The sequence below is a fragment of a genome, unplaced genomic scaffold, assembly GCF_019419815.1.
Source record: "Pyrus x bretschneideri cultivar Hongxiangsu unplaced genomic scaffold, Pyrus_bretschneideri_v1 Contig1, whole genome shotgun sequence".
Taxonomy (NCBI): Eukaryota; Viridiplantae; Streptophyta; class Magnoliopsida; order Rosales; family Rosaceae; genus Pyrus; species Pyrus x bretschneideri.
The window spans coordinates 11,763,302-11,777,389 of NW_025999390.1; the positions used below are offsets into that span (position 1 = coordinate 11,763,302).

Here is a 14,088-nt window from a genome sequence, read left to right on the forward strand (position 1 = left end):
CCCCTCAGTATAGATAATCTCATTTATTAAAAAAACAAAAATACACTAAGAAAATGGTGAAAAGTTTAAACCCAAGACCAAGGATCTAAAAAACGCTAGGCATTAGTTGGACGGCGGGCTAGCGCCTAGTGCCTAGGCTGGCCCCTAGGCAGATTTAGGTAAATTTATTGTATATCTTGTAAATAAGTGCATATTGACACTTACAAAAAAATATACTTATATGAAATTCATGAATAAAATAATAAAAGAATGATAAAATGCAAAAAGAGTATCCAACAAATCCAAAATTTAAAAACACATTAAGCATATATGTCATATAACCATAGTGAGGAGTATTGTAGGATAACACATGTACAACAAGTTCACAAATTAAAACAACATAAAATGGAAAATAAGAGGAAAATAAGGAAATTTAGTAACGTAAGATACTTATCTTTAGCATCCCGGAATTTAAGTTGATACACAACACACCTATTCTATAAAATTAACAAAATTTCAAGGTATAATTAGAACTTAGACTTTAAATAAATTTCACAATAAAAAAAAAAAAAAAACCACCCAGCCGCCTAGCGCCGCCTAGCACCGCCTAGAGTCACCTCAATTTTTCCAATCGTTTTGCACAAAATTGCCTCGGTTCCAAGGTGCCTAGCGCCTAGGCAGCCGCCTATAGCGTTTTTTAGAACACTGCTTAAGACATAGTGAGTTTAATAGAAAAACTTCAACTATTAAAACTATATACGATATCCGCAATTTGCACCCTCTATAACAAGAGAATTGTGAGAGGGCAATGACCTTGTACAAAGTCATTATTTGGTTGAGAATTGAGATTATAGTTGCAAAATGGATAAGATGAATCCAACATATTCGTGTCTTTGGCCTCACATCACAATCATTCGAACAAGTTTAATTGAATAATCAAATATGCCGGCTTTTGTATCTTTATTAATCAAAAGTATTTTTGAAACATGTGACCTAAGTCTATGTTTTTTTATTTTTTATAATATTATTATATTATAAATTTGTTAAGCTTAAGTAAAGAAAATAATTTTTGTTTTAGTTTTCTACTTTTCTATAAGACTAAAGTGGTTACTCATTTACAATGTTATTACGTGTTATGTAAAAAAATCAACATCTACGATCAACCTTATAACGATTGAGAGAGTGAGTAAAATAAGGTGCTTACAAATTAAAACCAAAATAACTGCATCGTTTTGTATGCCATTGTGAAATATATAATACATATTGCGTGAAAAACGAAAACAATTACGTGATTTGTACCTTCTTGCTTATGTAGTCCAAAGTACACCTACGATACATGTATCGCTAAATTGTATAACTTCAAATCTAGTTTTTTTTTTCTTTTTTTTTTTCTCAATTTTAAAATGAAGTTAGTTGTTTTGTCAGTAAAATATTAAATTTTAGAATTCTAGTAAAATCTTGAAAAACGGTTGCTTGATCTCAATGGGCCAGGTTATCGGCCCATTCAATATTTGGGTTTGGCGTTCCTTATTTTTTGATATGGGCTCGAGTTTTCACCCTTTATTTATCAACTGCAGCTTCCAATTGGGAGCCCACGTCAATTCTTATGCAGTGGGAGTAGGGAAGAAGAAAAAAAGTAGAAGAAGCAAAGCACAAGAGCGATCCGCAGAACGCAGCGTTGCGATTCGTGTGAGACGTGACGATGATCGATGCGGAGAGTCGGAGCTCGAGAGGCAGATCAGGTACGTACTCAATATTTAATTTGTCGTGCAACTGTCGACTGAGATTATGGTTTTGTGCGGACAAGAAACGAAAGAAACGGAGGACGAAAAGCCTAATGACTAATCATGTGATATAATTAGTTTATTAATTTGATGTCGTTGTAGAATCTACTGTCTAATATTCCTTTTACTCTGGACGTGAATGGTGCCCCGCATTGCTGCATTGGCTTGCCAATTCACCGCCCTGGCACACTGGGCAGTTTAACCACTCCTAGTATATCTAATGCATCACACACACACACACACATAAAAGAAATGGAGTTGTAGTTCAAGTGATTAATTGCCTTTATCGTGTTCAAGCCGAGGTAATGCGTTTGAATTTAGTAATGCGTTTGAATTTATCCTTCCCTAGTATTGCTAGTTTCAACTTTCAAGTTTCTCCTCCCCTACTATTGCTAGTTATAATGGATCTCCACTATATTATATATCTTATTTTCTTTAATGTCGGACAAATCTTGTAGAATAATTGCAAGATATGAGAGTTTGATATCTGTACGCAAATGATGTGTATTATCATAAAAATCACCGACCTTTTTTTGACCATAACTTGGGCACATGGGATTTGGTTGTTGTGTGACTTACGTCAAACGAAAAGTGGACGATTTCATTGTATATCATATATATATATATATAGATAGCCTACTACTATTGCTTGCACTATATATATGATTCCATGAATTGGTCCCAGAGGAAGAATGCGCTTTTGTTTTATATTATGATCAGCATGCATGTCCACAGCAACTAGGCTGAGGCTTGTATTTAATTAAACCCTTGTGCTTTTGATTAATTAAACCTAAATTATATACAAATATTATAGCCAGCCATTCATGTCATACCATGTGAAAATTGGATGCTTTGCATTAGCTAATATTGTTTTATATTATCTCTAAACAATGCCGTTTAAATACTAACCTCTTTTATATAGAGTCAGTAGAGTCAGATCTGCACTTCCATTTGCCAGGTATGGAATTCACTTATTGCTATTACCATTTGCTAATTAATGAATTGTAATATTCAAACATGTGGAATATAGATTCCCAAGAAATTCTTCAATTTCTTCCAGAAGCAGATGCAGTACAACGGAGGGTTGTATGCTGCGTTCGGGAACGATGAATGTATATAACCTTGGATATCTCCAAATTGCTATTTTTTGTCTTTTCAAAGAAAAGGTAGTGAAACAACAATATAAGCTATTTGAATTGAGATTTCCGAACGTTTCGGACTTAGATTGACATGTCATGTGATGAGATAAATTAATAAAAAGAATGTAAGGTGAGTTTTTTTCTGCACATTAGATTTCAATTAAAGGTAATGTCTTTCACTTCATGTGGTTGTTATTGGTTATTGGTTTCTTTAGTGTTGATAACCTACTTAAAGCAACACCTTCAAAAATCTAGGTTCCATGCATTGCACAATGCACATATTTGAAATACTTACAAACATGTGTATCTACTATACATCGAGCTCTAGTAGGTGTGGTTTGCTATTGATGTGGATGTACTAGCAGAAGAATTCTAGTATATAACGTCTCAATGCGACACCTCTTACGTAACAAAATAAACTTACTTACGCGTGGATTTCATCCGGACTTATTTTTGTGTGAGAGGTGCCGCAGCGCAGACCTACGTCCATTATGCTAGAACTTGGCATGTTAGTGGGACAACCTTATAAATCCCACATCATTGCTGTCATGGCCACGTTGATTTCCAAGTCCATCAGCAGAAAATGAAGCTTCGTGTGTATATATGTCTTGTCATATCATTTGCAGTGCGCTCCATCACTCCATGACCAACTCCATGACCAAAAGGTGCACTCCAGTTGGCCACCCAACAAAACCAGGCCATAGGAGTGGTGCTGCTCCCCTCTAGTGATCCATAATGCGACATATCACCACATTTTTACTGTTTGCATTTAGCAACAATCATGTGCCCCTCACGTGCCTAACATGTCTTCACTTCCATCTTTTTCAAATTTGGTTTCATTTGGTCCGTTTTAAAAAACCATTTCACATGGACCAACCTGTGAAGAATAGAATAGAAACCATTCTCTTTTTTTTTTTTTTTCTTTTTTAATGAAATTATTCTATTCGTATAATTATTAATGTGAGCTCATGGGGCTCCAATAATGGATGGCCGTCTGTCCCATTTTTCATTTGATATTCAAGGCCATGACAAAACTGTCAACATATCTCCATTCTTGTAGTGTTTTTTTTTTAAATTATATTATCCATCGTCACAAACACTTTCGGGTTACTTGAAGGGTTCATCAATCCATGCGGATTAGGTGGTCAATCACACTCTACTTTATCTTAATATTTTGTTAAATGATCAACATACACTTATTTAGATGCAATATACATTAGTTAGTTGCAAATTTGTTCGATAATTCGTTCTGGTGCTCCTCAAATATAACTGTTTTTTCTTCGATTAAGCTTTTCCACCTAAACGTTTTTCGTGTTCAAACATGCCTAGCAAAGGTGTTGGGAAATAATTTATGTGAAGAAGTTGAGATTCAACCATAAAATCAATTGGCAATATAGAGAGTTGCCCAACCTTTTATAAGCCCATGTGGGACTCATTCTCAACATTATGCACACTCATTTTACTTCTCTAACCAATTGAATTGAACAAATCAAAGCAGAGTGAAAAATCGAAATTAAAGCGGTCTGCAGAAGGTGAAAAATAGTGTGCAGAGCTCAATTCCCGTGATGCCTCTCCAAATTAATTCAACTATGTATTATATATAAACATATTCTCTGCCTCTAACTTGGACGTGTGCCTATAGTCATCACATGTCATAAAGCGTGGTATGTTGCTACTTCCTCCATTGGTCACTGTAAAGCTTTTCTTTTGGAGCTTCCCTCTCTCCACCTCTCGATCATATGAAATATTAGGCACATCCTCACCAGCTTTTATTGCATATTAGGTTTCTATCTTTTGAAGGATTGTCACATGCGAGAGAGAGAGAGAGGAATCACTTGCAGCTTCATCTCAAATTAACTTTTGAACTTTCTCATGCATCAGTTGTATTTTGAAGAATTTAGGAGTCGTGATCACATGACAAAATCTAGTTGGGGTGTTGTTCTTTGGTCTAAGAATTGGTTTACAGTTTAAAAAGTTACTGCTTTTTTTTTTTTTCTTTCTGGGTTTTCGGATCCCCTTCTACATTTTTTTGACCAGCTGAGTTTTATAAATTATAAACTACTGGAGTCTTGTTCCCTTTCCTCCTTCATGGCTTCATTGGGTCTGCTCAACTTTTGCATTCCCCAATGAATATTTGACCTTTAGCGCTTCTCACTCTCTCTCCCTCTATCTCTCCCCCTCTCTTCCTCTCTCTCTCTCCCCCTCTCTCACTCCCACACTATTATAATGTTCACACTAGTCTGCACTGGCTTACAACACTGAGGCAGTTTGGTTAGTTAACTGGACTGGGAGGGACAGATCGGCTGTAGAGATTTCTTGTGCTTGGAAATTTTGTTTGGCTTTAGATTTGTGTCCGTTTGGCTAAGAAGTTTGTTCTGGTTGTTGCAATGGGGAAACTAAGTATGGGAAGGGTGCTGGACAGGTTTTGTATTTCTTCAACTGGCTCTGGTTCTTGTTTCTGTATGAACTGGTCGGAAAATCTTGACGAGTTCGAAAGCAGTCCGTTGGTAACCGGCGAAAAGGATCAGTTTCTAAAACTGAAGGATGTTGTCGCCGGAAAACAGACGTTGGCCTTTCAGTTGAAGCCCAAGGTATTATTCTCTCGTTTCATTTCTCTCTGTTGGCCTCGTTTGGCGGCTAAGATTAGAATGGATTGGATAACTCTCAGTAGATTCAATGTTTGTTCGAAGATGAATGATTGATTTTCTGTTGGCGAAAAACCTTATGCAGATGGTAGTGCTAAGGGTTTCCATGCACTGCCATGGCTGTGCCAAAAAAGTTGAGAAACATATCTCAAAGATAGAAGGTATGTCAAACTTTTAAATACGAATTCAAGACAAATCATAATTTGATACACACATATAAACACATGTATTTTTTTTCTGGGCCGGTGTGTGAATTTTTGTATTTTCTTACAAGATCTTGCATGTTTGTATTTAAAAAAATAAAAATAAATAATTATCATCTTCCTCACGATGATTTGTTTTTGTCAAACCTCACAATGATTCTGTAATTGTTTTTGCGTCACGAATAAAACAGGCGTGACGTCGTACAAAGTAGACTTGGAGAGCAAGATGGTGGTTGTGATTGGAGACGTTCTTCCCTTCGAAGTGCTAGAGAGCATTTCCAAGGTTAAAAATGCAGAGATTTGGAACTCCCCATGCTGAGATGATAAACTATATATATGTGTGTGTGTCCATTGTCATAATGTACACTATGATACACATTTTTAAGTTCGGTGTATGTGCCCTATATATGCAGCAATCTCTTGTCGAACCATCCTGTATATTATCTGTGTCAAATTAACTTGGGTTTGAGACTGTTATCTGATGTCGAAAATGAAAGTGTTGTATTATTTATTTAGAAGATATTGGTCTCGTTATTTATTATCAATTAATTTTGAATTAACATGATATTACATGTCAAAATACCGCATATGCTCTCACGTCATTTGAATTGACTAATTATATAAATTTGGGCCTCTCTACCTATTGTGAATTGGTTTTCAGTTTTCGATGTTGGGCCTTTACTCAAAGTAACCCAAAGGAAAAAGCTCTTTGAGGTCTCAGTACAAAAGCCCAATTAATTCTAACCCCATCCTTACCTGATATAACAAAAGGCAAAAAGGATGTCGTTTTCCTCTATGGCCCTTGCTATTGAAAGGATAAGTAATGCTAGAGCGACTACATATTTATACTAAATAGATGTATCATCTTATGTGACAAGTAATGAATACAATTAACATTTAATGAAATAAATTCATTAATTGACGTGATATTTATATATTATTACCACATTAGATAACATACAAATGTAATACAAAAAAAATGGTACATAAATTAATATAAATTCATAATTCTTTCAAAGTTGTTGCCAAAATCTAATTGCATTAAATTCAGGGGACCTTAAGTATGTTTCATGCTTATGAATATTCCTACAATACTCGGGATTGAGTCTTCTGCAAGGCATTTTATGATATATATACATTTATCCATGCCTAATGTGTTAAATTTTGAAGTTTTTGATAGTTTATGTTTAGGGAACTTTAACGAAAATATTCCGGTACTGTTCATTTTAATGAAAAACAGTATTTTACTCTAAAAAGTCAATTCTGGTTTTGTGTAATAGTCGTTTCAGAAATTGAACATAGTCATGGATAAGCCATAAGACATGTACCAGCTTCTATAGTAAGATTGATATGGAACATCCTACAGGTCTCTCTCTCTTCCCATGTCGTCTTTTCTATCGTGCACGCACACATACAAACGCACCTGTACATATATATATGACACTTGCAATGTATATATAGGGATGGATTTCTTGCGGGTATGGTGGCATTTTCCTCCAAGGGAATTATTCTATATATTTATTCTAATTGGTTTGAGTTTTTCAATGAGGGCAATAAAGTCGGTTTTGATATTGCTTCAAGTGATGGTCGTAATTTTGATGGGCTGACTCTATTCTACTTTTACTGCTTAACAGATATATTTTATCATCATTGTCCCCTTGCCATTATTGTTATAAATAATCCCAAGCATACTGAGGTTTGGTTTGATATTGAGGTGATTCTAAAAAAAACTGGTATAAAAAAAAGCTAGGAGCTGTTTTTGTGTTTGGTAAACATTCAGCTTCAACTTTTTTTCACAGTTTTGGGTGAAAAAAAGCCAAAAACAAGAAGCTGCAAAACCCAGCTTTGAAAAACAGGCTTTTTTCACACCTGTTTTACATAAAAGTTTACCAAACACTATAATACTTCTTTTTTTTTTTTTTTTTTTTTTAAAAGCACTTTTACAAAAAAGTTTACCAAACACTCTGCTGTTTTATTTCACAGCTGCTTATTTTCACACCACAACAGAAACAGTTTTTTTTCAAAGCACAGCAATACCAAACCAGCCCTGGGTTATGGGCTTGCGTAGGCATAAGACGTTAGGATAATAAATCATTTCACAGATATGAATCATATGATGCCCATTACATTTGGAAGGGACAACTATCGAATGATAAGCTCAATTTGCAAAGTAGGAATAAAGTTGATGTAATTGTTGAAGTGTCACAAGACATAAATTGTCCCGTGACAATGAGAATGAAGAGAATATGAGTTAATTTAAGGGATTTTCTAACTTTAATCATTGAAGAAGATTGAAATTTAAAATAAATCTGGTGTTAGATTACATATTGAGTATAGTCCTTTAATATATCCTTAATTCAAAATAATTAATGTGTATTTTTTTCAATGTCTCCCTTTAAATATTTAAATTTATTAATATACACATTTTAATATATATTTTGACCAAACCAAAGTTTTTTTTAATTTATTAATTTTATTTAACATTCTTCAAACTTGAAAAACTCAATTAATGTACCTAAATGTTAGTACCAAAATGTATGTACCGAAATATATTATATTGAATTAATGTATTTAAATGTTAGTACCGATATGTATGTACCCAAATGTATGCACCGAAATGTATTATATTAAACTAATGTACCTAATGTGTGTATCGAAATATATGTACCCAAATGTATTATATTAAACTAATGTACTGAAATGTATTATAATGTAGCTAAATGTTTGTATTGAAATTTATGTATTGAAATGTGTATACCTAAATGTATGCACCGAAATGTATTATAATGAATTTAATGTACCTAAATGAAGAAGACAAAGTATATCGAAATATATTGTAAAATAAAAATTTGTTTATCTAAATGTTTACAACAAAATATATTACGATGAATTAAATGAAAATTATAATTACAATGAAATAAAATTAATACATTAAAATTAGGAAGAAAAAGAGAAATAATTAAAACATAAAAAATATAAGTAATAAATGAGATGATTAACGTATCAAGAGACTAAAATTAGATTTTTGTTCTTACTTATTGTTTTAGTCTAAAAGTCATCTTTGCCAAGGATTAAAATAAGTTTCCTATTAATTTAATATGGAACAAACCTATGAAGGAAAATATGCATGATTTGGACCACGCTGGTTATGTTTTTGATCCACATCCTGCTCGGTTCTATGTTGAGGTATGACCAAGGGATGGATCCTCATCATCAAGCTCATCATCACATATCTGAATCCGCGGATTACGCATCACCGTCAGCTTCGTCATCGGCCTCTTTTGTTTTTCGCTTTCACAGTTCGATAGTAATGACAAGTCGATGTTTCATACTTTTTTTAGCAAGTAGTTTCTAGAAACATTTCAACATCAATCGATACAAGACATTCACCAGAATATTTGAGAAATGCTACACGAATTCGCATAAATACTTGCAGTGCTTTCACCACATATTCCAGGAACTAAAATTTAAGGTTAGAAAATCAATGGTACCCTCAAAGATGCCTGGCATTAATCTGAGCACTGTTTCTATGTACATATATGTATGATATTAAGTATTAATCTGATCCAGTTTACCTCCTTAATAGACTTCAAATTATGCTTTATCGTTCACCACTCCTCTGCACATTATATCTCTCTCAACGTTGCATACACGAGAAAGTATAAGAGTCTCAACATATTTCGACTTGTAGAAATCCCTTGGAAGAGAAGTAAGCAAGTTCCATTGAATTTTGGACAAACTCTCACAGTTTTCCAATGTCAATTCTTCAAGATTTGGGAGTTGTGAAAGGTCTGGTGATTTTTTTTTTTAGAAAAAATGAAAACTGAGATCAATGATTTTCAACTTCTGAAGGTACTATTACACAAACCGAAAGAAAATGGAAATTAATATCCAAAGGGAAGAACTCATAAAAAGCAAAAATAAAAAGAAAGCCAAAAATAATATTAGAAGCAGAACATCATGGGTTGTTCTAACTTGGAACCCTCGCAAACTTGTACCAGATTGCTTGACTGCGTATCTATAGCAACTAGTATTTTCTGGTTCAAAAAAAAGACATCTGGTAGGAACTTTAAAGGGCATGCATGCCAGCACAACCATATTAACTTCCTAGGAATCAGATGTTTGTATTTTCCATTGAGTTGTACGAAGTTGAGCCGGTGGGATTGAGAATCTGAGAAATTACAGCAAGCATGCTGGTGAGAGGGTTCTTGTTGATAGTCTATGATGTATGCAGTGTTGGAGAGAAACATAATGTGTAGAAGGGTGGTGAATGTGACATGGGATTCGGTTGGAGGAAAGGATTTTCAAGAAATGAAGCGGAGCAAGTAGTGAATGACATAGAGAAACTGGTTTAAATGGATTGATAGAGAAGAGGATTTTGCTTGTATTATTTAATTTTCGCTTCAGCAATAACATCATCAAACACAGTGTATTTGTTACGCGGACTTGCAAGGTAACTATCGCTCTCAGGTTAGTAGAAAAGGAGTAGAAACTAGGGAATTTGGACGACATGACGAGTTTACAAATCCCAATTGTTGAAATGATCATTTTTCAATATTCGATTGTTAGAATTTGATTTCGATTCTTTTAGCAGTGAACTGGTGCATGCGCGTCGTCTCGAAGCAGCTAGATAAACTGGCAAGGCCGAGAAGATCATGATGATGCAGTAGTGGTGCCAATGGTTCATCCAAATGATACATAAGAGGATCCCAATGATGCATATTTTCCTTAATAAATTTGTTCCGACTAGATTAATCCTTATTTAAGATTTATGCACCAATCTAAACTCAATGCTGGAAGGTTTGAAATACCACCGAGCCATGGTTGGGCTACGAAATATATTGTGTTCAACACCTACAAATTCTGAAAGAAATGGAGCTTCTAATCACACCCAACTTTTATCGCAAGCCACCCAACAATCTCTTCTCACCTGACAAAATTTTAAAATTGTAACTCTTTACTCTCCTTGGTAATTACCACTACGGTTTAGTAGTTCCCTTTCACTTGTAAGGATTGCATTTCTTGCATTACGGCATTCCTTATTTTCTTTTTCTCAAGAATGACCATATTTTCTATTCGTCTCCTTCCAAAGTAACCCTTGATTCCGCCTCGTTCTAATCCTTGGCTCACAAGAAAACTTATAATAATAATGAACTAATTGTTCAACACAATTATCACATGGCACGTTCAGAATTCGATTCCTAGAGCTAGTGAATCGCACGATGGCGGCCAAGGGAGGCTGAAATACCTTTGTGAATCTTTCCGGCCCTCGAAATGGTGAACTAGCTTGGCGAGGCCACCAGCTGATCTCTTTTAAGGAAAAAAAAAAAAAATCAAACGACAAGCTCAATTTACAAGAAAAATATACATGATTTGAATTTTGTATCGTGTCGCGCTGGTTATGAAAAGAGGCAAATTCAATGAGAGCAGAAAACCGTAATGAACAATGAGAGGAGGTATTTAAACCATATTCTCAGTGGCAACTCACAGGGCCCAGTCAAAACCAAATACAAAACGAAAACATATTAAGGACCATTATTATTTAAATTAATGAGCAGCCTAACAATTGACTAATATGTTCCCAGGTGCCTAACACCACTCCTATTCTTAGCAGGTTTGGGGCATTTAGATTTGAGGCCCAAATAAGATCTCTTCACAGTTGTAAATGTCAAATGTTCTTGACAATTGTAACCATATTGACTACAACAAATTAGAAATTTGGTGTTTTGAATTAATGAGCATTTAGTAGGAGCGTTACATGGCCGGACATTTAAGGTCGTCTAATAAAAAGTTATCACATTGTCAAGAGAGAAGCCACCTGACCACAAAGTGAAACGCACACATGATGGTAACCATATTAACGAGAATGGTTGTGCTATATCTTGAATTAATGTATATTCAGTAAGCGCGGCATGTAGTCAAACTTGTAGAGTTGTCTAATAAGAACTTGTCAAGTTATCAAGAGTGAGGTCGAATTAACCAAAAAAACAAGGAGTACTGAGTGAGAGTGGAGCCAGAGGTGGGGCCTCTACCCTACCGAAATTTTCCCCTTTTACAAGGGATTCGTGTCACCATTAAATAAGAGATGGTCAACTTTTCTAAATTTGTCAATGTGTGTTGCTATTATTTATGATTATGATTTCCTTTGAGTACGAAACTAAATTATTTAAAGGATCAATATTAGACTCATATTAAAATAAATTCAATGATATGGATATGAGGAGTAAATTTACAAAGGGATTAGTCTAAATTAAATTTATCAAAATTACGAAAAAGATTCAATTTTTTATGTATATGAATATAAGGAGTAAATTCGATTTTTTGTCTTCATAAATTCGATTTTTTATCTTCATAAATTCGATTTTTTATCTTCATCAGAGAATATGATTTTCTTTTAACATTAATAACACTTCCTTATTTCTTCCTCTAACATTATCACATATCTTTTCCCGCACATTTCTTTTCGAGTAACGGAGACTGAGGATCGAGAAAGAGAGAAGAAGAAGGAAAGTCTAATTGGCAGAAATTATTTTTTCACACATTTCTTTTGCAACAGTGAGCGGTCCAAATTTAACTAATTTTTTTTTTTTATCAAACGATAGATTTTGTTAGATAGATGTTAGATTAGCTAATAATAGGATTCAAACATATACCGTTATGCAAAAACTCTGCTAGTATAATAAATGGTCACTTGCCCAAATTTAACTAATTGACTTTTGGTTAAATCACAACGTTCACACATAAATAATAAAAAAAATGCCGTGGACAAAAATCATATAATATGATTCTAGGATTGGACTTGGCCCCCGCTTAGGCCTATTAGGCCATCTCCAACCGAGGGCTAGCCAGAGGGTTTGTTTTAGCCCTCTGGCCCTTAAAGATATTAATATTTTAATGAACAATATATGGTCATATTTGCCTCCGTCTCCAACCAAGGGCCAAAGGGCCATAGAGCTCGTTTTAACCTTGTCACAAAAAATCGTTTCCAACCGAGGGCCAAAGGGCCGAACATAATTTATTATTTAAATTTGAAAACTACAACACTTAAATTCAAATCCAACAACAACTTATATTTAAAAACGACGAATTAAATTTAAAAACTACAAATTAAATTTAAAGGAATGGTGAATGAATGATTTACGTATTTATAGGGAAAAAAATTAGAATTTTTAAGAATTAAAAAAAAAAGGCCCAAAAAATCTAATATATATATATATATATATATATTTGAATCCAACGGTAACTAGCGCCAACTAGCCGTTGGATTCAAATTTTAGTTTAAGCATTCATGTCAGTTATAATCGACATAATTGGTGTTTTTTTCTGGCCAGCCCTTTGGCCCTTTCAGATTCCTTAGGGCCCTCTTAGATTCCACGAGCCCTCTGGCCTAACCCTCAGTTGGAGATGATTTTCGAATTATTTTCGATCATCTGCCTTTTTAGACCCTTCGGTTGAAGATGAACTTATGCTTATATTTGAAACGGAATTCGGCCCAATTTTAATTAAAAAGGCAGCGCAACGAGTGGGATTTCAGTGCAGTGGCCCTCAATATGGTACTGTGTTTGCCGTATCAATTTCATTTAAAAAATATATTTTAATTCAATAAATAATTGAATAAACAATATCATATTAACTTAGTATATATCTACGTCATTAAATTAGCATCTACATATCTTAATCGTAAACCCTAAATCCTACAAATCTAAGGACGTGTTTACGCACCCGTAATCGGAATGAAAATAAGGAATCCGATTTCGATTACGGATAACTCTTGTGCTTACTACAATTTAGAGGAGTCAACAGTGTATGAGACCCACATGAAAAATAGAATTCAATTCCTGAAATTGGAGGAATTGGACTCCCTCCATGGGTGAGGTATTTGGATTCTAGGATGGTGAAGGAATCGAGAATGCATTTCTTCTTTCCTATTATGCACTCTTATCAAGAGGCTTCGCAGATGCTTCGACACCGTTGACACAGCCGGCTCATCCTCGTGTGACGTTGGTTTGACAATCGGGACCTCGAAGTTCGAGGCCAAATTGCTCATGCTGTTGGCGATGTTGATGCTCGTTTGATCCTTGGCTCCCATTACTTTCCGGAATATTTTTTGCAGGGTAGGAACTGGGAAGATGAATTTGGCTAGGCTCTTAAAATAGTATTTTCTTTTGCGGGATGGGAACTGGGAAGATGATATGGGAGAGTGGTGTTGGAGGATTGGGGTATGGCGGTGCGGAGGAAGTGAAGTGAATGAGGGCATTTTAAAATAACTAATGAAAATGTGATTAAAAATAAATATAGATGAAATAAAAATAAATATAAAGAACTAAAGGGCATTTTA

At 34.6% G+C, this 14,088-nt stretch overlaps 1 protein-coding gene across 1 annotated transcript; it reads left to right on the plus strand.

Annotated features, from left to right (window-relative positions):
• The first annotated feature begins 4,165 nt into the window (after positions 1–4,165).
• Positions 4,166–6,268, plus strand: LOC103943847 (protein SODIUM POTASSIUM ROOT DEFECTIVE 2). Its single transcript, XM_009354206.3, has 3 exons — positions 4,166–5,493; positions 5,633–5,708; positions 5,942–6,268. The coding sequence occupies exons 1-3, from the start codon at positions 5,290–5,292 to the stop codon at positions 6,067–6,069; spliced, it is 408 nt and encodes a 135-aa protein (XP_009352481.1). The 5' UTR covers positions 4,166–5,289; the 3' UTR covers positions 6,070–6,268.
• Positions 6,269–14,088: the final 7,820 nt, after the last annotated feature.

Coding starts and splice junctions, on each gene's coding strand:
- LOC103943847 (XM_009354206.3), top strand. CDS start 5,290: ATGGGGAAACTAAGTATGGGAAGGGTGCTGGACAGGTTTTGTATTTCT. Junction 5,494..5,632: donor CCTTTCAGTTGAAGCCCAAG/GTATTATTCTCT, acceptor AACCTTATGCAG/ATGGTAGTGCTAAGGGTTTC. Junction 5,709..5,941: donor ACATATCTCAAAGATAGAAG/GTATGTCAAACT, acceptor CGAATAAAACAG/GCGTGACGTCGTACAAAGTA.